The 15057-nt window shown below is 55.5% G+C and overlaps 3 protein-coding genes across 3 annotated transcripts; 1 reads left to right on the forward strand and 2 right to left on the reverse strand.

The window, feature by feature from the left end:
- Positions 1-834: 834 nt before the first annotated feature.
- Positions 835-8900, reverse strand: N7515_002200 (uncharacterized protein; the record flags this gene model as incomplete). The annotated part of the gene is made up of 3 exons (XM_056662944.1): positions 835-8438; positions 8507-8651; positions 8715-8900. The coding sequence occupies 3 exons, from the start codon at positions 8898-8900 to the stop codon at positions 835-837; spliced, it is 7935 nt and encodes a 2644-aa protein (XP_056525057.1).
- A 715-nt stretch (positions 8901-9615) lies between these two features.
- Positions 9616-10992, reverse strand: N7515_002201 (Transferase; the record flags this gene model as incomplete). Its single annotated transcript, XM_056662945.1, has 1 exon — positions 9616-10992. One exon carries the CDS (start codon positions 10990-10992, stop codon positions 9616-9618), a length of 1377 nt encoding a protein of 458 aa, XP_056525058.1.
- A 1984-nt stretch (positions 10993-12976) lies between these two features.
- N7515_002202 (uncharacterized protein) lies at positions 12977-14772 on the forward strand (the record flags this gene model as incomplete). Its single annotated transcript, XM_056662946.1, has 3 exons — positions 12977-13127; positions 13199-14053; positions 14120-14772. 3 exons carry the CDS (start codon positions 12977-12979, stop codon positions 14770-14772), a joined length of 1659 nt encoding a protein of 552 aa, XP_056525059.1.
- Positions 14773-15057: the final 285 nt, after the last annotated feature.

Below are 15057 nucleotides of genomic sequence, written 5' to 3' on the forward strand. Positions count from 1 at the left end.
AATTGTTAGATGAATGGGTCTATCTAGTTACCAAGTTATTCCCTACCAAGCTCCGGGCTGCCGTTTGGAGAGCCGATTTTCCCCAAAAAGGGGACGTTCGTCGCGACAGATTGAACCACGGGAAGCCAGTTATAGCTTGGGTCTATGGCATCCCATGGGTAGCGGGGCCATATGCTGACAGCAGTGGGGAACATTGCCACTCAAGGCAGACTACACTAAGGAATGGTGTTTCGGGGCCCGGGTTTCAAAGACTCCCTTTCATTTCGATGCCAAGGAGACCGTCGTTTGCTGGAACATCCTGGTTTACTTTGCTCGACAAATGGCCAAGGCGAAGGGGTGCCGACGCATGTCTTTCGAGTAAACCAATATACGTGTTGCTTCAAAGCCTGAACTTACCACATCTCATTCTATCGCCCCCGGATCTACCTCTCTCCATCTCTAGTCTGAACCATTTGATGACTCTCTTGACATATCAGAATACTTTGTTATAATCATCCATCCGCCCTCGTTCCGGAGAGATTTTTCCCTCAAGCTAGACGTTGGTGTTCGTCAGTTCTATAACCCGACTCTTCACATCAGTATCTATGATTCTATCTATTATGGCATGAATAATTGGCTGCATAAGCGGTCTTGTGATGACTTTTCAGTAGTCTTCTCAGATATAATTCTTTAGATGCCTCGTCAGTTTTATAGGTGCACGGCAAAAAAAGACGGAAAAAGGCTTGATTTGTGAAATGGACTATTCTAAGTATAACCTTTGATGATTCAAAACCCGACGCCGTAACCTTTATACTCCTAAGTTGAAACAAAATACAATGAAGCAAACGACCAAGCCTAAGCAGCGGCTTCGACGTGGCGGCTCTTTGCTGCCACATCAGCAGCAAGAGCAGCGAGGGAAGCGCTCTGTAGGATATTGAAGATGGAGACATCGGCAGCGGCCAGCAGCACCAGCATGTTGCGCAGCTCGACAGCGATAAGTGAGTCAACACCGTAGCTGGCTGGCGTCTTGCTAATATCAATCTCAGCAACGTCGATCATGAAAATGTCAGCCAACTTAGCGGCGATGGCAGTGCTAATGAGACGGGCAGCGTCCTCACGCGAGCCAACCTCAGCCAGCTGCGTAGAGAGCGAAACACCAGCACCGGAATCTTCAGCTGCCAGTGCCGCACGCGACACCTTGGATTGGCGCTTCAGGTGGACGTAGCGAGCATCTCGTCCGAGCGGTGAGCCGCCATGAGCATCCCACTGCTGTCCCGGCGCTGTGTTGAGGCCGATAATAATCTGGCGGCGGCCGCCGAGCGGACGGGCCACAGCGGCGCCGAGGGCGCGCAGAACAGTGGCCTCGTCTAGCATGACGTAGTCACCAGACCTGCGTAGGCGCTCGGCCACCTTGGCGGTCTCGGCGACGTAGCCAACGTCGGAAATAGGACCTAGGTCGATAGAGACGCCCGGAAGTCCCTTCGACTGGCGCCAGTACGCCATGGCATCCTCGTAGGAACCGCCAGCCGCGTAGTTGGTCTGTGAGGCAATGCCTAGAATGCCCGAGACGGACGACAGCATGACGAAGAAGTCCAGCGAGCCGGGTGTCGCGAACTCGGTATGTAAGTTCCAGGTACCGGCGACCTTGGGCCGTAGGCCGCTATGCCAGTCGTCTAGCGTCATCTGCTCGAAGATAGCGTCGCGCAGAAGCATGGCACCCTGAATGATGCCGCGTACAGGCGGGAATCCGTCGTCGGCACAGGCGCGTAGAGCTTTCGCTAGCTCGCTAGCCAGCGAGATGTCACAGCTGATAGGTTTAACGCGGCAGCCAGCAGAGTCGCGTAGCTCGCGCACAAACAGGGCGCCGTCGGTGTTTTGGTTTTCTGGCAAATCGATCTGGCCGGCGCTACGCGATAGCAGAATCAAATTCTTAGCGCCATGGGCAACCAGCCAGTGTGCGACGGAGCGGCCGATACCGCCGACACCACCGACGATGATGTACGAGGCATCAGACCGGAGTCGGACTCGGGAGGCGGCGGCGACGTGATTTAGTCGTGGGACCACTGGAGCTTGTTCATCGGGCCCAGCCGAGAGAACAACCTTACCGGTGTGGGAGCCGGTCTGTATAAGCTTGAAGGCGGCCTGGACGTTTTGTATGGGGTGGACTGTGACGGGCTGGACCGGTCTCAAGACCTGCTGCTCGATGAGTTTGGCGACCTCACCGAGAACACGGTGGACATCGGCACCACGGCGTTGTACCAGCATTGGAATGTCTAGCGCCGTCATCGAAATGCCGCGAGAGAAAGATGCCAGCGCAAGCAGGCCGTTGGCTTCGATATCGCGCTTGCCGACCTCAACCAAGTGGCCGAGAGGTGCAAGGGCGTCGAGGCTGGCCTGTAGAAGCGGGCCGGGCAGCGAGTTAAGCACGACATCGACACCGCGTCCGCCTGTGGCGGCTAGGACGGCGGGGCCAAACGAGATATCACGACTGCTAAAAATACGCTGAGTGGGGATGCCGTACTTGCTACTGATGACGTCGCGCTTCTCCGCAGACCCAGCGGTGACGAAGATCTCTGTCACCCCAAGATGCTTTGCTAACATAATGGCGGCCTGTCCTATAGCTCCAGCTGCCGCGTGAATGAGGATAGATTGTCCGGGTGCAAGACGGGCAGCATCAACGAGGCCGGCATATGCAATGGTGAAAGCTAATGGAAGGGATGCGGCATCTTCAAAGCTAGTGATGTTGTTGGGTATTTTGACGATGCTACCGTTCCAGGCGACGGTGACACTGTTACGGAGACAAGCGCTGCCATCTCCAGATAGGAGGGCCATAACACGGTCGCCAACATTATAGTCACCCTTTGCCTGAGCTTCGGTACCAAGACGGGAGACAATGCCGGCGCACTCAAGACCCATGGCACGGTCTTTGAGCTGGCCTAAGGACGCCATGATATCGCGCGAACTGAGGCCAAAGGCCCGCGGCGTGATCTCGACGCTTTCAGGTGCCAGACTCTCATCTGTGATATCCTCGTCGTCATCCACAAACGCCAACGTATCCAGGTGCCCCGGGATACCGACCTCCAGCCGTAGTGGTCGGTTCTTTTGGAATAGGGGTTCCAGGGGGATGCTGGCTGCGGCATCGAGATCACCCCAGGTTGCTGTGAGCGGACCAGTGACTATATCGTTGTGCTCCTCGTCCTTGTAGATGCGCGGGACTAGCAGTACGCCGTTGCGCTCCGCATACTCGAACTCCGCGGGGCCGATCTCGGTCGCCAGGACGTCATCGACGTGACCGAAGCCCTGTTGGAGAACTTGCGCGATGGTCGAGACGGTATCCTCAGTGGTTTGCTTGACGCACGGGTCCAGGTCCAGGTAGAGGTAGCGCCGACCGACATATTCGTTTCGGAGGACGCGCAGGAATCCCTGGGCAAGCGCATGCTCGGGCTGCTCGCTGTCGACGGCACCGCCGGTCGTAATCCAGAGCAAGCCCCCACACTGCGTGATCATGGCGCGAAGGCCCTCAATACGTTCGGCGTCAAGATCGGTTAGTATTATTGGCTCGTCGATTTCGCTGACAAAAATGCAGACTTTGGCTCCGTACGCGTCGAGGCTGCTCTCTTCTAGCACGAGATGTTCCACGGTAGTTTTGGTCAAATCTTGGATACGCTGGGAGAGGAGATCAACCAGACTAGCCGGCGAAGGTGTCTTGTTACTAGTCACCACAGCAAAGCCGCCGGGGTTGCTGGCACGGCTTAGATCTGGCTTCTGGTGCTCAGCGAGTGGCAGGGTGGACAAGACGGTGGTTGTGGCGTCGCCGATAGTAAGGTCAGCACCGCTGAAACCGGCTTCGCGAAGCAGGCTGTCCCAAGAAGACGTCAAAAGGGACGATGTTTCGGTAGGTAGTAATCCAAAGATAAACGAGATGTCAGCCTGGTCCTCATTCTGAGTCGTCTCTGCTAGCAGTAGCGTGCCGGCGGGCTTCAGAAGGCTGCGCACATGGGCCAAGGTGGCAGGTACATCCTTGGCCGTGCGCAGAGACTGGTAGAAAACGACGATATCGTAGCTCTCGGGTGCAAATTTCTGCTTAGACGGGTCGCTGTCAATGTCGAGCTGGCTGAATTCAAGCAGATCGGCCCAATCGACTAGATCCGCCTGGGCATCTTCCAAGACGTCTGCCGAGGGCTCAGTGATGTGCCAGCTGGCCACCAGAGAAACTTTGGGCGTGCCGAGCGCCTCAAGGATACGTCGAGTGGCAGCACCACCAGTGCCGGCACCGACTTGCAGAACGCGCGCAGCCGGATTCTTGTGGGCCACTTTACGCACCAGCGTTGACAACTGTGTAAGCGACGGCGCTAAACGCACAGAGTGGGCATAGTACTTGTGCAGCAGCCCATTCTCAACCATAGCCACTAACGGGTTGCTCTCGCCGAGAAGGATGGAGCCGATGAGGGGGCCAAGACGGCAGATTAGCTCACCGTCGACGCTCTGCGAGGCCACGGCAGTTAGGTTCTTTTGGCGCTCTTCCGGGCCGTCTAGCGCCCATTTCAGGTTCTCGCCCTGGGCGACTAGTTGCGTGAGCCAGGTATGGTATTTGACGAGGTGCAGCTGCTCATCTTTCAGCCGGTCCACGTCCTCGGAGGTGAGCGATTTGAGCACCTCCTGAGCGAAGTAGAACACCGCACGGGAAAGATCCGTGATGATGGCCTCGGGAATTCCAACAGTCGGCTCCAGCTCCTTCTTGACATGTGCCAGTGCTAGCGGCTGCTGTAGTGACAAGTCGGGTCCCCACTCGACCTTGCTGCAAACCTCTTCACCCCCCTTGTTAGCCGCGTCCTGGCGCGCTGTGGCGCCGCTGCCGCGCCCCAGGAAAACGCTAGCAAGGCCCTGGATCTCGAGAACAATCGCCCCGGTCTGGCTATCGACAACGGTGACATTAGCCCTGCCGCTCTGGGGGTCGTCGTGCGAAAGCGACGTGTCACAGCGCAAAGTGTGGCCGATTTCGCGGCTGATGTCGCTCGAGACCCACATCGCGTCGATCGACCGCGGTAGCTTGGGATCCTCCACCACGGCGCCAACGCCAGGCAATGCCGAGAAGAACGACACAACCACGGCATCTAGCGTGATAGGGTGCAGTACACTGTTCTGCGCGGCGGCCACCGGGTCTGTGTCGGCTGCCGACTCGTACCGGATCGTAATGTCGGATACTGACCGCGGCTCCCGGCCATCCTGTACGATCTTAGTCGTGTTCTGGAATAGTGGGCCGTGATACACGCCGAGGGCCCGTAGGTTGGCAAACATGTCGCGCGGGTCCTTGTGGCGCGTGTAAGCCGACAGAGGACGTAGGCCGGTCTGGTCGTTCTCCGGCTTCGTCTGCGCTGGGACTTTCTCTTCATCCCATTCCTCCTCCACGTCGGCTTTAACCAAACCCTGGGCGTGTAGCGTCCACCTGTTCTCGGGAGTGACCGTCGAAACCTCGAATCTCCGCCAGCCGCGCAGACCCAGTTCCCGCTCAGGAACGGGGCGAAGTGTGGTTCGGATCTCGACCCCATCACTGCTATCGGGGATCATAATGGCCGCCATAAAGTCGACGTCGCGCAGGCGGAAGCCCGAGATCTTCTTCTGATCGTCTTCTCCCTTGGCCAGCTGGTTAGCGGCCTCGATGGCCAGGCACACATAGCCGGAGCCCGGGTACACTATGCTGCCCTGCACCATATGATCGCGGACCCAGGGCACCTCGGAGACGCGCACCGTGCGACGCCAGACGGCTGTGGCCGGGTCGTTCCCGGCAACCGGCATTCCCAGTAGATCGTGCGGCGGCTGGCTGCGTTCACGGATGGCGCGGTTGACGCGTGCCTCCTGCCAGTGCCGCATCGAATGGTTCCAGGGGTAGGTAGGCAGGTCAGTCAGCACGCGGGGCAGGTCATCGTCGTAAATATACGAGTGCTCGGATAATGATTTCGGGAAGTTGATCTCACTCACAACGAGCGGCACACCCTCGCGTAGCAGATTGATAGCTGCAGCGCGCATAGTGTTGCCAGCATGCTCGTTGCGCACTAGACATCCCCAGTAGGACAGCTCGATGCCATCGAACTCGACGAGCGACATGATCTCGCGGATAGGTCCTCCCAGTGCCGTGTGGGGGCCAACCTCGAGCACCACGTCGATGCTGCGACCGCTGGCATCATCTGTCTCGCCAAGCACCATCTCCGTGAAGGCATCCACGAACTGCACCGGCTGCACTAGACTACCCACCCAGTGGTCAGGATCGGCGATCTCCTTGGCATCGGTAATCCGACCGCCTGTGACAGCTGATGAAAAGATTACATTGAGCTCCTCTCCTTCCCCGTTCAACTCTTTTGTGACTGTCCCCGCCATCTCTTTCCGCAGGAGCTCGCGGTAGGCGTCTGCCAGCGGGTCCATGTGGTGCGAGTGGTATGCCTGCTCGATCTTGAGTTTGCGCGCAAACACGCCATCCTCCTTGCACATTGCCTCGACGGCTATAACGGCATCGGCATCTCCCGAGACGGTGACGCTCTCCGGGCTGTTAACACAAGCGATCACGACTTTACCTACGTCGGCCACTCTGTCAAGGTACTCCTGCGCCTCCTCCGCACCAAGACCCACGGCCGCCATGCCACCCTTAGGTGCTCCGGGCACCCGCAGTGACTCGTCTGCCGCTAGCACGGCACGGTAGTAGGCTGTTGCCATGGCCTGGCGGAAGGCCAGCGCGCCGACTGCGTAGGCCGCCGCGATCTCGCCCGACGAGTGACTGGTTACAGCCGCCGGCGTGATGCCCCATGATTTTAGCAGGCGCACTAGCGCGATTTGCACTCCCACGCACACAGGGATGCTGATCGATGTCGAGTGCACCCTCGTGGTCTTGGGGTCGCGTTGTAGCTCCTCCAACAGCGACCAGGTGGCGCCGATATCGCGTAGGTGCGTATCAGCCTCGTCGATAGACTGCCGGAATACCGGATATTCTGCTAGCAGCTCACGGCCCATGGCGTTCCACTGCGCACCCTGGCCTGTGAAGACCATGCCGATTCGCGGTTGGGTAGTGGGAACCCGGCTGGGTTTAAACCGTGGCGAGTCAAACGCCTCGATGACGGCGTCGAGGGGCTGGTCTGCGCCTGCTTCCAGATGCACCTGGTGTGCTGCCACCCACGGAAAGCGCGTGCGGCGCTCTGTCAATGTGTAGCTGAGATCGCGCAGCAGCGCATTTGCAGCCTCAAAATTGAGTGACTTGTACTTTTCTAGATAACTCTTCATGTCCCCCACCATACGCTGACAGCCGCGCTCGTCGCGAGCGCTGAGAATCAACACTTTGGTATCAGCCGTTTTGTTAGTGCTGCTGTTTCCGTTTTTATGGCCATTACCGTTCGAATGGCCGTTGCTAGTGCCATTTCCATTACTGGTGCCATTGTTGAGCGGGAAAGACACAGTGGGCGTTGAAGTCCACGGTTCGGCGCTCTCCATGATGACATGGGCGTTGGTGCCGCCGTAGCCAAAGTTGTTGACTGACAGGCGGTTCGGTCCGTCGACGAGGCTCTCGGGCCACGGCTCTAGTGCTGTTACCAGCTTGAGGCGCCACTCGTCCAGCTTGACCTTCGGATTGGGCGTCTCATAGTTAACACTGGCGGGGATCAGGCCCTTTTCTAGGCACAAAACTCCCTTGACTATGGCGGCCAAACCCGAAGCAGCCTCGGTGTGGCCCACGTTGGTCTTAACCGAGCCGATGCGCAGGTAGTGCGCCTCATCACGGCCTCCATCACCGTTGTCGTCGACGCCGCTAAACACGTTGGCCATGACCCGTGCCTCGATAGGATCGCCAGCCTGTGTTCCAGTGCCGTGCGCCTCAAAGTACTGTGTGCCGCACGGATCAAGGCCGGCGCGCCGGTAGCACTCGCGTATAAGCGCTTCCTGGGCGGGGCCAGATGGTGTCGTGATGGTCTCTGTTTTTCCGTCCTGGTTAAGCGCCGTCTCACGAATGACAGCGCGGATGGGGTCGTTGGCGGCCAGAGCGTCCGACAACCGTTTGATCACAACTGTGGCGACGCCCTCGCCACGGCCGTAGCCGTTGGCGCGACTGTCGAACGCGTATGACCTGCCGTCCGGCGATAGCATGCCAAGTGAGCCGATGGTCTTAAACGGTTCTGGGCCTACCATCAAGTTGACGCCAGTCACCACGGACATGTCGGCCTCACGGCAACGCAGGCTTTGTACGGCTTGGTGCAGCGCCACTAGCGTGGTCGAGCAGCCAGTCTCGAGCGTCATGCTGGCACCGCGGAAATCGAAAACGTGCGAGATGCGGTTTGCCGCCATCGGTTTCCACGTGCTTATTGGCATGAATCGCGGTGGCTTGTCTTCGTCTCGCGCCAGACCCTCGTTGTATTCGTGCGTGAAGACGCCAGCAAAAACGGACGTCTGTGATCCAGCCACTTGCTGCAGTGTAAGGCCGGCTTGATCGAACTCAAGTTAGAGAGGAGGGCCCGAAAGAATTGTAGCAGGGTAAGTAGTATATACTCACCATTTTCTAAGGCCTCGAATGTCGACTCGAGTTGCATCCGGAACTGTGGATCGAGCGCCTGTGCTGTCTCCCCGGAGTAGTTGAAGAATGCAGCATCGAAACATCCTATATCACCGTCAAGGAAGTGGGCCCCCTTGACGTGTGTCTGTTCTGTTGTTAGCACTCGGACTTGCTGTTGGTATATCCTAGGTTGACTTGCCGTGCTAACCCTCTCATTGTTAGGGTGATAGATTCCTTTTAGATTGAAACGGTCCTCTGGTATCTCACTCCAGCCAGTCTTTCCTGAAACCAGCAGATCCCAGAGCTTGTCTGGGTCATTGGCACCACCAGAGAACTTGCAGCTCATACCGATGATGGCAATCGGCTCACTGGCCCACTCGCTGTCGTCCTCCATTTTTGTCTAAAGCAGTCAGATGATTTGGACTTGTTCACTGATAATGTAGATGCTCAGTTACTCTCGAACAGAGCTAACAGTTCCGTCAAGTTGAAGAGCTGTAATGTGTGAAGATTGTGAAAGATGGCTCTAAGTTCTATACTCAATTCGCTTTTGTTTGAACACCAATTGTATCGCACAGTGCCTTATTCTAATGGGGATTATTTATTCAGCTTTGAAGACGATCTAGCAATACGGACTTCAACTATCATGGGTGAAGCTCCATTCTCAAATGATCAATTCCCCGAAGCAGCGTCGGAAGAGGTTACTTCCAGAGAAATCGGTGATACGGGGTATAAAAAGTCCGCCGGGGAATTACCAAACTGGCTATCCTCAACTGGCTTGGTCTGTAGATCTGAGCTCGCACCCTTCATTTTCTAAAATTATAGATCCGTGAGAGGTCACAGCTAGGCTATTGGTCTGACTAGGTTGCAATCGCGCACGGATAATCTCTACATGGGCGGACAATTAATCGACGACGTTAGGCAATGAGATAGGCAGACAATCACTGTACGCAGATTCTTAACTGATTTATTCTATGATCATACAAGCTTCAATTAGGAGGGTTTAAATTTCCATCACATCGTAATTCATATAAAGTAGAGTTAGTCAGATAGATTGATCTAACTACGCAGCGCTACCAACCTATGTAGTCTAAATTCTGTAGATCTTTGGCTTAGCCGACATATCTTACGTATTGCTTCCATACAGGGTCCTTCTTTAGCCCGTTGATGTCTTCCTCGGGCATGCACAACGTCAGAGGGATGAATGCGCCCTCGGCTTCGTTGATAATAAAACAGCCGGGAATCGGCGCCGCTGTTGGGCGGCGGAGGAAGCACAAGCGGCCCAAGAGAGGGCCCCAGGATGCCGGCAGCGGCGTCGCCTGGCCAGCCGCGGTCACCATAAGGTCCGCCCGGGCGTCGTGGGTGCCACCGTACAGTAGGCTCGAGGTGTCGGGCTCACGAGCCATGAATGTGGCAAAGCTGCGAATGGACCATGGCGTGTTAGCCTGGTTGAGTTCACGACGCAGCACTTGCGCAATCTGTGGCAGTGGCAGCTTCGCCACCTGGCCCAATGGCAGCCGCACCAGAGCGTGGCACACCATGTGACCCATGTAGGTCAGCGGCACGCCCAGCGCCATGCGCCCGTCGATAGCGCGCCCGAGCTTGGATGAGCGCTCCGGCGGCTGTCCGTTAGCCACGCGCACGGCGCAGAGGCGCTGCCATGCAAAGGCGGAGAAGATATCGTTCTCAGAGACCATCAGCGAGCCTGGCTTGTTGCTAGATGGATCGTCTTTGACCGACTTAACCAGCCGAGCCAGAGCATTGACCGGAATCTTGAAGTTGCACCACATCGGTGGACTTGGGGGTGGCGCCCAGGTATAGCCGGGTGGGCGCCGCAGGTGGCTATAGCTCTTGACGGGCTCGGTGCGCGGAATGAGCGTGATCACCCGGCTGCGGTCGCGGTTGGCCTGCTCCAAGTCGGCGGCCGGAATCTCTTTGCCGCTCATGACAAGTGCCAGGAGATTCATAAACTGGTAGATACCGGTGCCGTCGATAATGGTGTGGTGAGTGCTAAGGTTGAGGATCAGGCCGCCCTGCACAAAGTTGGCCTGCATGGCAACGACAGGGTCAGGGCCCTCGAGGCCGCGAGGTTGTGGCAGCGCCGGCCATGGCGTCAGAACCGATCCGTCCAACATGTGGATAGGCACGCCGGCTGAGACGAGCTTGGCCATGGGTGCGATGAGATCGTCACAGTTTTTGACGCGGATGCGCTCCTCGGGCACGTCCGCGGGCCACGGCATCGTCTTCAAGATGCCGCCAGGCCCTAACTCCCGGGCCACCTGCCACCCCAGCCAGGGGATCTCCGCCTTGAGTTTATCAAAGCCGTCCTGGAGGGATGCGACGATGACATCGCGGTCCACGTCGGCCGGCAGCTTGAACCCAAACAGCAACTGCGTATAAGCATTGAGGATTGGGAACTGGGAGATAATATCACGGTGGAGTTCCGAGTCGGTTTCGGCTGTGTCGCCTTTCGTAAGGTGATTTTCCATTGCGACAGACATGGTGAAGAACTTAGTTTGTAGTTGTCTACGAGCCTGGAAGGCTTCACCTGCATGAGAAAGCCACAAGTCGCCATTCTATCCGTTGTCTCTAGTTCTGCATGTTATACAATCTGCATGCATCTTGGCTTGTGTCTGTGGATACGGTTGCACTTTCGGACTTTCGGACTTTCTTGCTAGCCCTAATTTCTTTTCTCGGAATTCACTTTTCCGCATTTCGGATCGCCAACGCTCGGGGCTTTGGGTCCATGCTGAAAGCTGCCAGATAGTGTCAGATCAATGCTTATATATATCCCTTCCGTTAAACATCAGCTTATAGGGCGCGTTCCAAAGGGTAACCTGTTGTGATATCGGCAAAAGACTAGGATTCTAAGACGACCGACTGTTCAGAACTGTGCATGCCATACAAGGACATGGTCCTTTACACCTTTCCGCAAAATCAAATGTAAGGCACTGTTATTATCAGTATTAGTGTTGTTTGCTACTCGTTGGGTATATATTTCTTGGCCAAGTGCAGTCAATTTAAAAATAGGAAGAGAAACCTTGGAAAGAAGAAGAGAAGTGGGGAGAGTTGATCCATGGTAGATCAAGCCCCACTCCTGCAAACTATACAAACACCATGACCAAGCTTCGTCTGTGATGAGAGGGGTATACAAGCCCGGCTAGAAGGACGAGCGCGGACCGCTCTAGGAGCCGTCTTCGAGGCGCAGAACGACGATCTTGAGCTGGCGTCCTTCAAAGCGCCTCGCCGCCATGCCCAGGCTATAAAAATACCCCCGACTTTGTGCTTTTGACCCAAGATCATATAGCCAAGTGCTGGGGAAGGCTAAAGTCCCTTGGATCCCGGAGCACGATCTAGGAGGCCTGGTTCGTAAATTTGAGACTAGGGACACCGGGGAACCGTTCAGGCACGCACTAGGTCCCGTATTGTGAGCCATTGACAGGAATCTATTAATATTGACCCATACACGTAGTTCAAATTGCGCAGTACATGCTCGAGTTAAAACTGAAATATAGGTTCTTGACAACGTACGAACAAACGATCTGTCTTCGAAAGGTCGACATCTGAGGCTCATGTTGCTCTGCAAACTATACAAACATGACAAAGCACCAAGACCGCCCGGGCCCCCGGGGCCGTAATCTTGCAAGAAATAGCCAACAGATACGGAGTAATTAGTACGTGATCACATGCATTATATGTAATTTTTGTAAGATGATGTATTCTAATATTCGAAGTTTACTCTTTCTTACAACAGTCCTAGAGGGCTTAATGAAGTGATTATTAATCAATGGGGCCCGCTTGAGAAATGTTAGGTGGAGAATAAAAGTGGGCTGATAATGTACAAAGTACACACCCTTCGTCTGACAATCTGTGTCTGACTGGCACTCTTCGTTTTTTACATCTACCCACATTCCATCCTACTTTCAAACTAGTATCCTCTATCGCTGTATAGAGCTATATCTCTCCCAACAACTAATCCCGACCGGCCCTCTACAGAATGGCTGGCCGATCAGCGCCATATGGGCAAGCGTGTTTGAACTGTTTCAAAACAAAATGCAAATGCATTCCTCGTTCTGATGGCAATGGATGCGAAAGGTCTGTCCGGGCTGCACTTTGCTGGCTGTTCCATGCTTGCAGACCCTAACCTGCGAACACTCGTTGACACGAAAGGGTGCCTTATATAGGTGCCACCGCCTCAAGCGCCCATGCCATCCAGCCGATGCAGTACGTCGCCGCAGCGACAAAAAGCAAAACTCATCGGAAGCCCGTATTGCGAAGCTCGAGGGTACACTCGGTCAACTAGTCTCGATGCTCCAGGCGGGCAATGTCCACGGCGAAAGAGTTGATGAATGGTCGCAGCAGCAGCAGCAATCACCACCGCAACAACACCAGCAACATCAGCAACAACCACCACCACCTCCAATCATTCCATACCCAGACGTGGCTGCAGAAGGGACCGAAGGAAGCGGCACTATGGAGGACTCGCGGTCCGGTTTTATGGACGAAGACGACGAGGATACCGACAGCGACGCCGTCCGTGCCTCTGCTTCTTGGTGGGGGATGGACAATGCGAACGCGTTTAGCGCCAACGGCATGCCCGTCGACACCCCCCATCCTCGACCATGTCGGGCGCGTTTATGTCGCCCGCTCTATCTCCGTCCTCGGTACCTCCATCCTCAGCATCGATCTCTATAGACACATTCTGCTCGCGTATGCTGCATCATTTCCCGTTTGTTCATTTGCCTGCCTACCTCACGGCCGAGAAACTACGATTAGACCGGCCGTTCCTGTTTCGCGCCATTATTTGTGTGACATCGGTATCGGCTAAGGACAAGATGGCAAGCTCCCTCGAGCTGAAGCGTGTACTCTATGAGACGGCATTTCTTCAACGGTCGCCACAGCAGAAACAGCAGCAACCACAACAAACTGTGGATCTGCTGTTAGGCCTCCTTGTCTACATTTCGTGGGGATGGGAGCACCTGCGTAGCAATCACAGCTTGCCTCGTCTCATGGCAATGGCTATATCATTGGTCGGCGAGTTGCGTTTTCTGGATCAAGCTGTACCAGAAATCTCGCGCACAATAAGTCACCTCGAACCGAACGGCGGGTTCGACAACGTGTATGGCATCACGCCGGCGACTACCGCAATGGCAACACCGGCAACCGGCGCTGGGGTGACTGATACCCAGCTCTATCTCGAGCGCCAGCGAGCCATCCTAGGCTGCTTTGTCCTTGGCTCGGCCGTCTCAGCCTATTTCTGCCAGGTTGAGGCGCCCCGGTGGATACCTCAGATGGACGAGGCCCTTGCTGCCATTGTCGCCAGCGGCAATAGTGCCGGCGCAGAATGTCCATCAGATGCTGCCCTGGCTATTCAGGTCCGCCTACAGCTCCTCGCCACGAAGGCCGCCGAGGTCAGGGAGCGAGCCCAACTCCCCGACCACCCTCCACCGGAGACTCTTTCGCCTCAATCTCTCCTGTACATCAAGGCGCTGATGGGGCAGATACAGGAGCTCAGGGCGTCTGTCCCCCCTGCATTCCAACAACACTTTCGTAGGTGTCCAGCTCAGAGGGTTTATTTGGAAGAATATCAGCCACTGATTGCTAATCGATATATAGTCCTTCTCGCTCAGACGTACTACACAGAGATGTGCATTATCGAGACCATCCACATCCAGCAATCCGCGCGCCCGCCACCGCCAACATGTGGGCCTACGCGCATCTCCTGCTTTTGGCAGTCAGCACTCGCGGTTAAGTCGTGCACATCAACCTTCCTGACTCTCTCGCCGTCTGGACTCCTTGGTATTTCCTTCATCCAATGGGCTCAGCTAGTACGGTGCGTGGCCACCCTGCACCAACTAAGCACGCTCCGGGAGCCTGGCTGGGATCCAGCCACTGTGCGAAGGCTCGTCGATCTGCCCGTCTTGTTATCATGCACGGCAGACAAGCTGGAGCTCGCTGCTGCTGAAGCTGGTGAACAACCGGCGTCAGCCGACGGCGTATTCATGCAATTGGCCCGCGGCCTACGCATGTACCAATCGTCATATCACGATAGAGAACTGTTGAGTCAACAGGAAGAGGCATATAGAGCAAAGGAAACGGGTGATGGAGTAGGAAACAGAGCGGATATGACTATGGCTCCAGTTACGACTACGGAAGGAGATACAGATGCGTTGGCATATAGTCAACACGCAGGATACTTGATGAGTCCGACGTTATGGTTAGAGGAGATTTTTGTTGATTATAAAGATCAGTCGATACCTACCATGTAGAGGCTTGACATTTTTGTACTGCTAATAAAGGTACATACTGATCGCAAACCACTACTGCACATGTGAAATGAACTACATTACGCTTTCATAGCTTCCACGGTATTATGATATATGGGTACGCACTCTTGCGTCTAAACAATATTTAGTTTTACTGAGATTATATCTTCACTGTCTTCTACTACTGCCTGCCTCGGAGGTATATGATGAGGTAGCTATACCTCACGGTCCAAATATTGTTCTACTAGGCGACAGTCTGCCCTGGACACACTGCTATAGCCGTTCTTG

This window comes from Penicillium bovifimosum (genome assembly GCF_028826915.1).
Source record: "Penicillium bovifimosum strain IBT 22155 chromosome Unknown utg000002l_segment0_segment0, whole genome shotgun sequence".
Taxonomy (NCBI): domain Eukaryota; kingdom Fungi; phylum Ascomycota; class Eurotiomycetes; order Eurotiales; family Aspergillaceae; genus Penicillium; species Penicillium bovifimosum.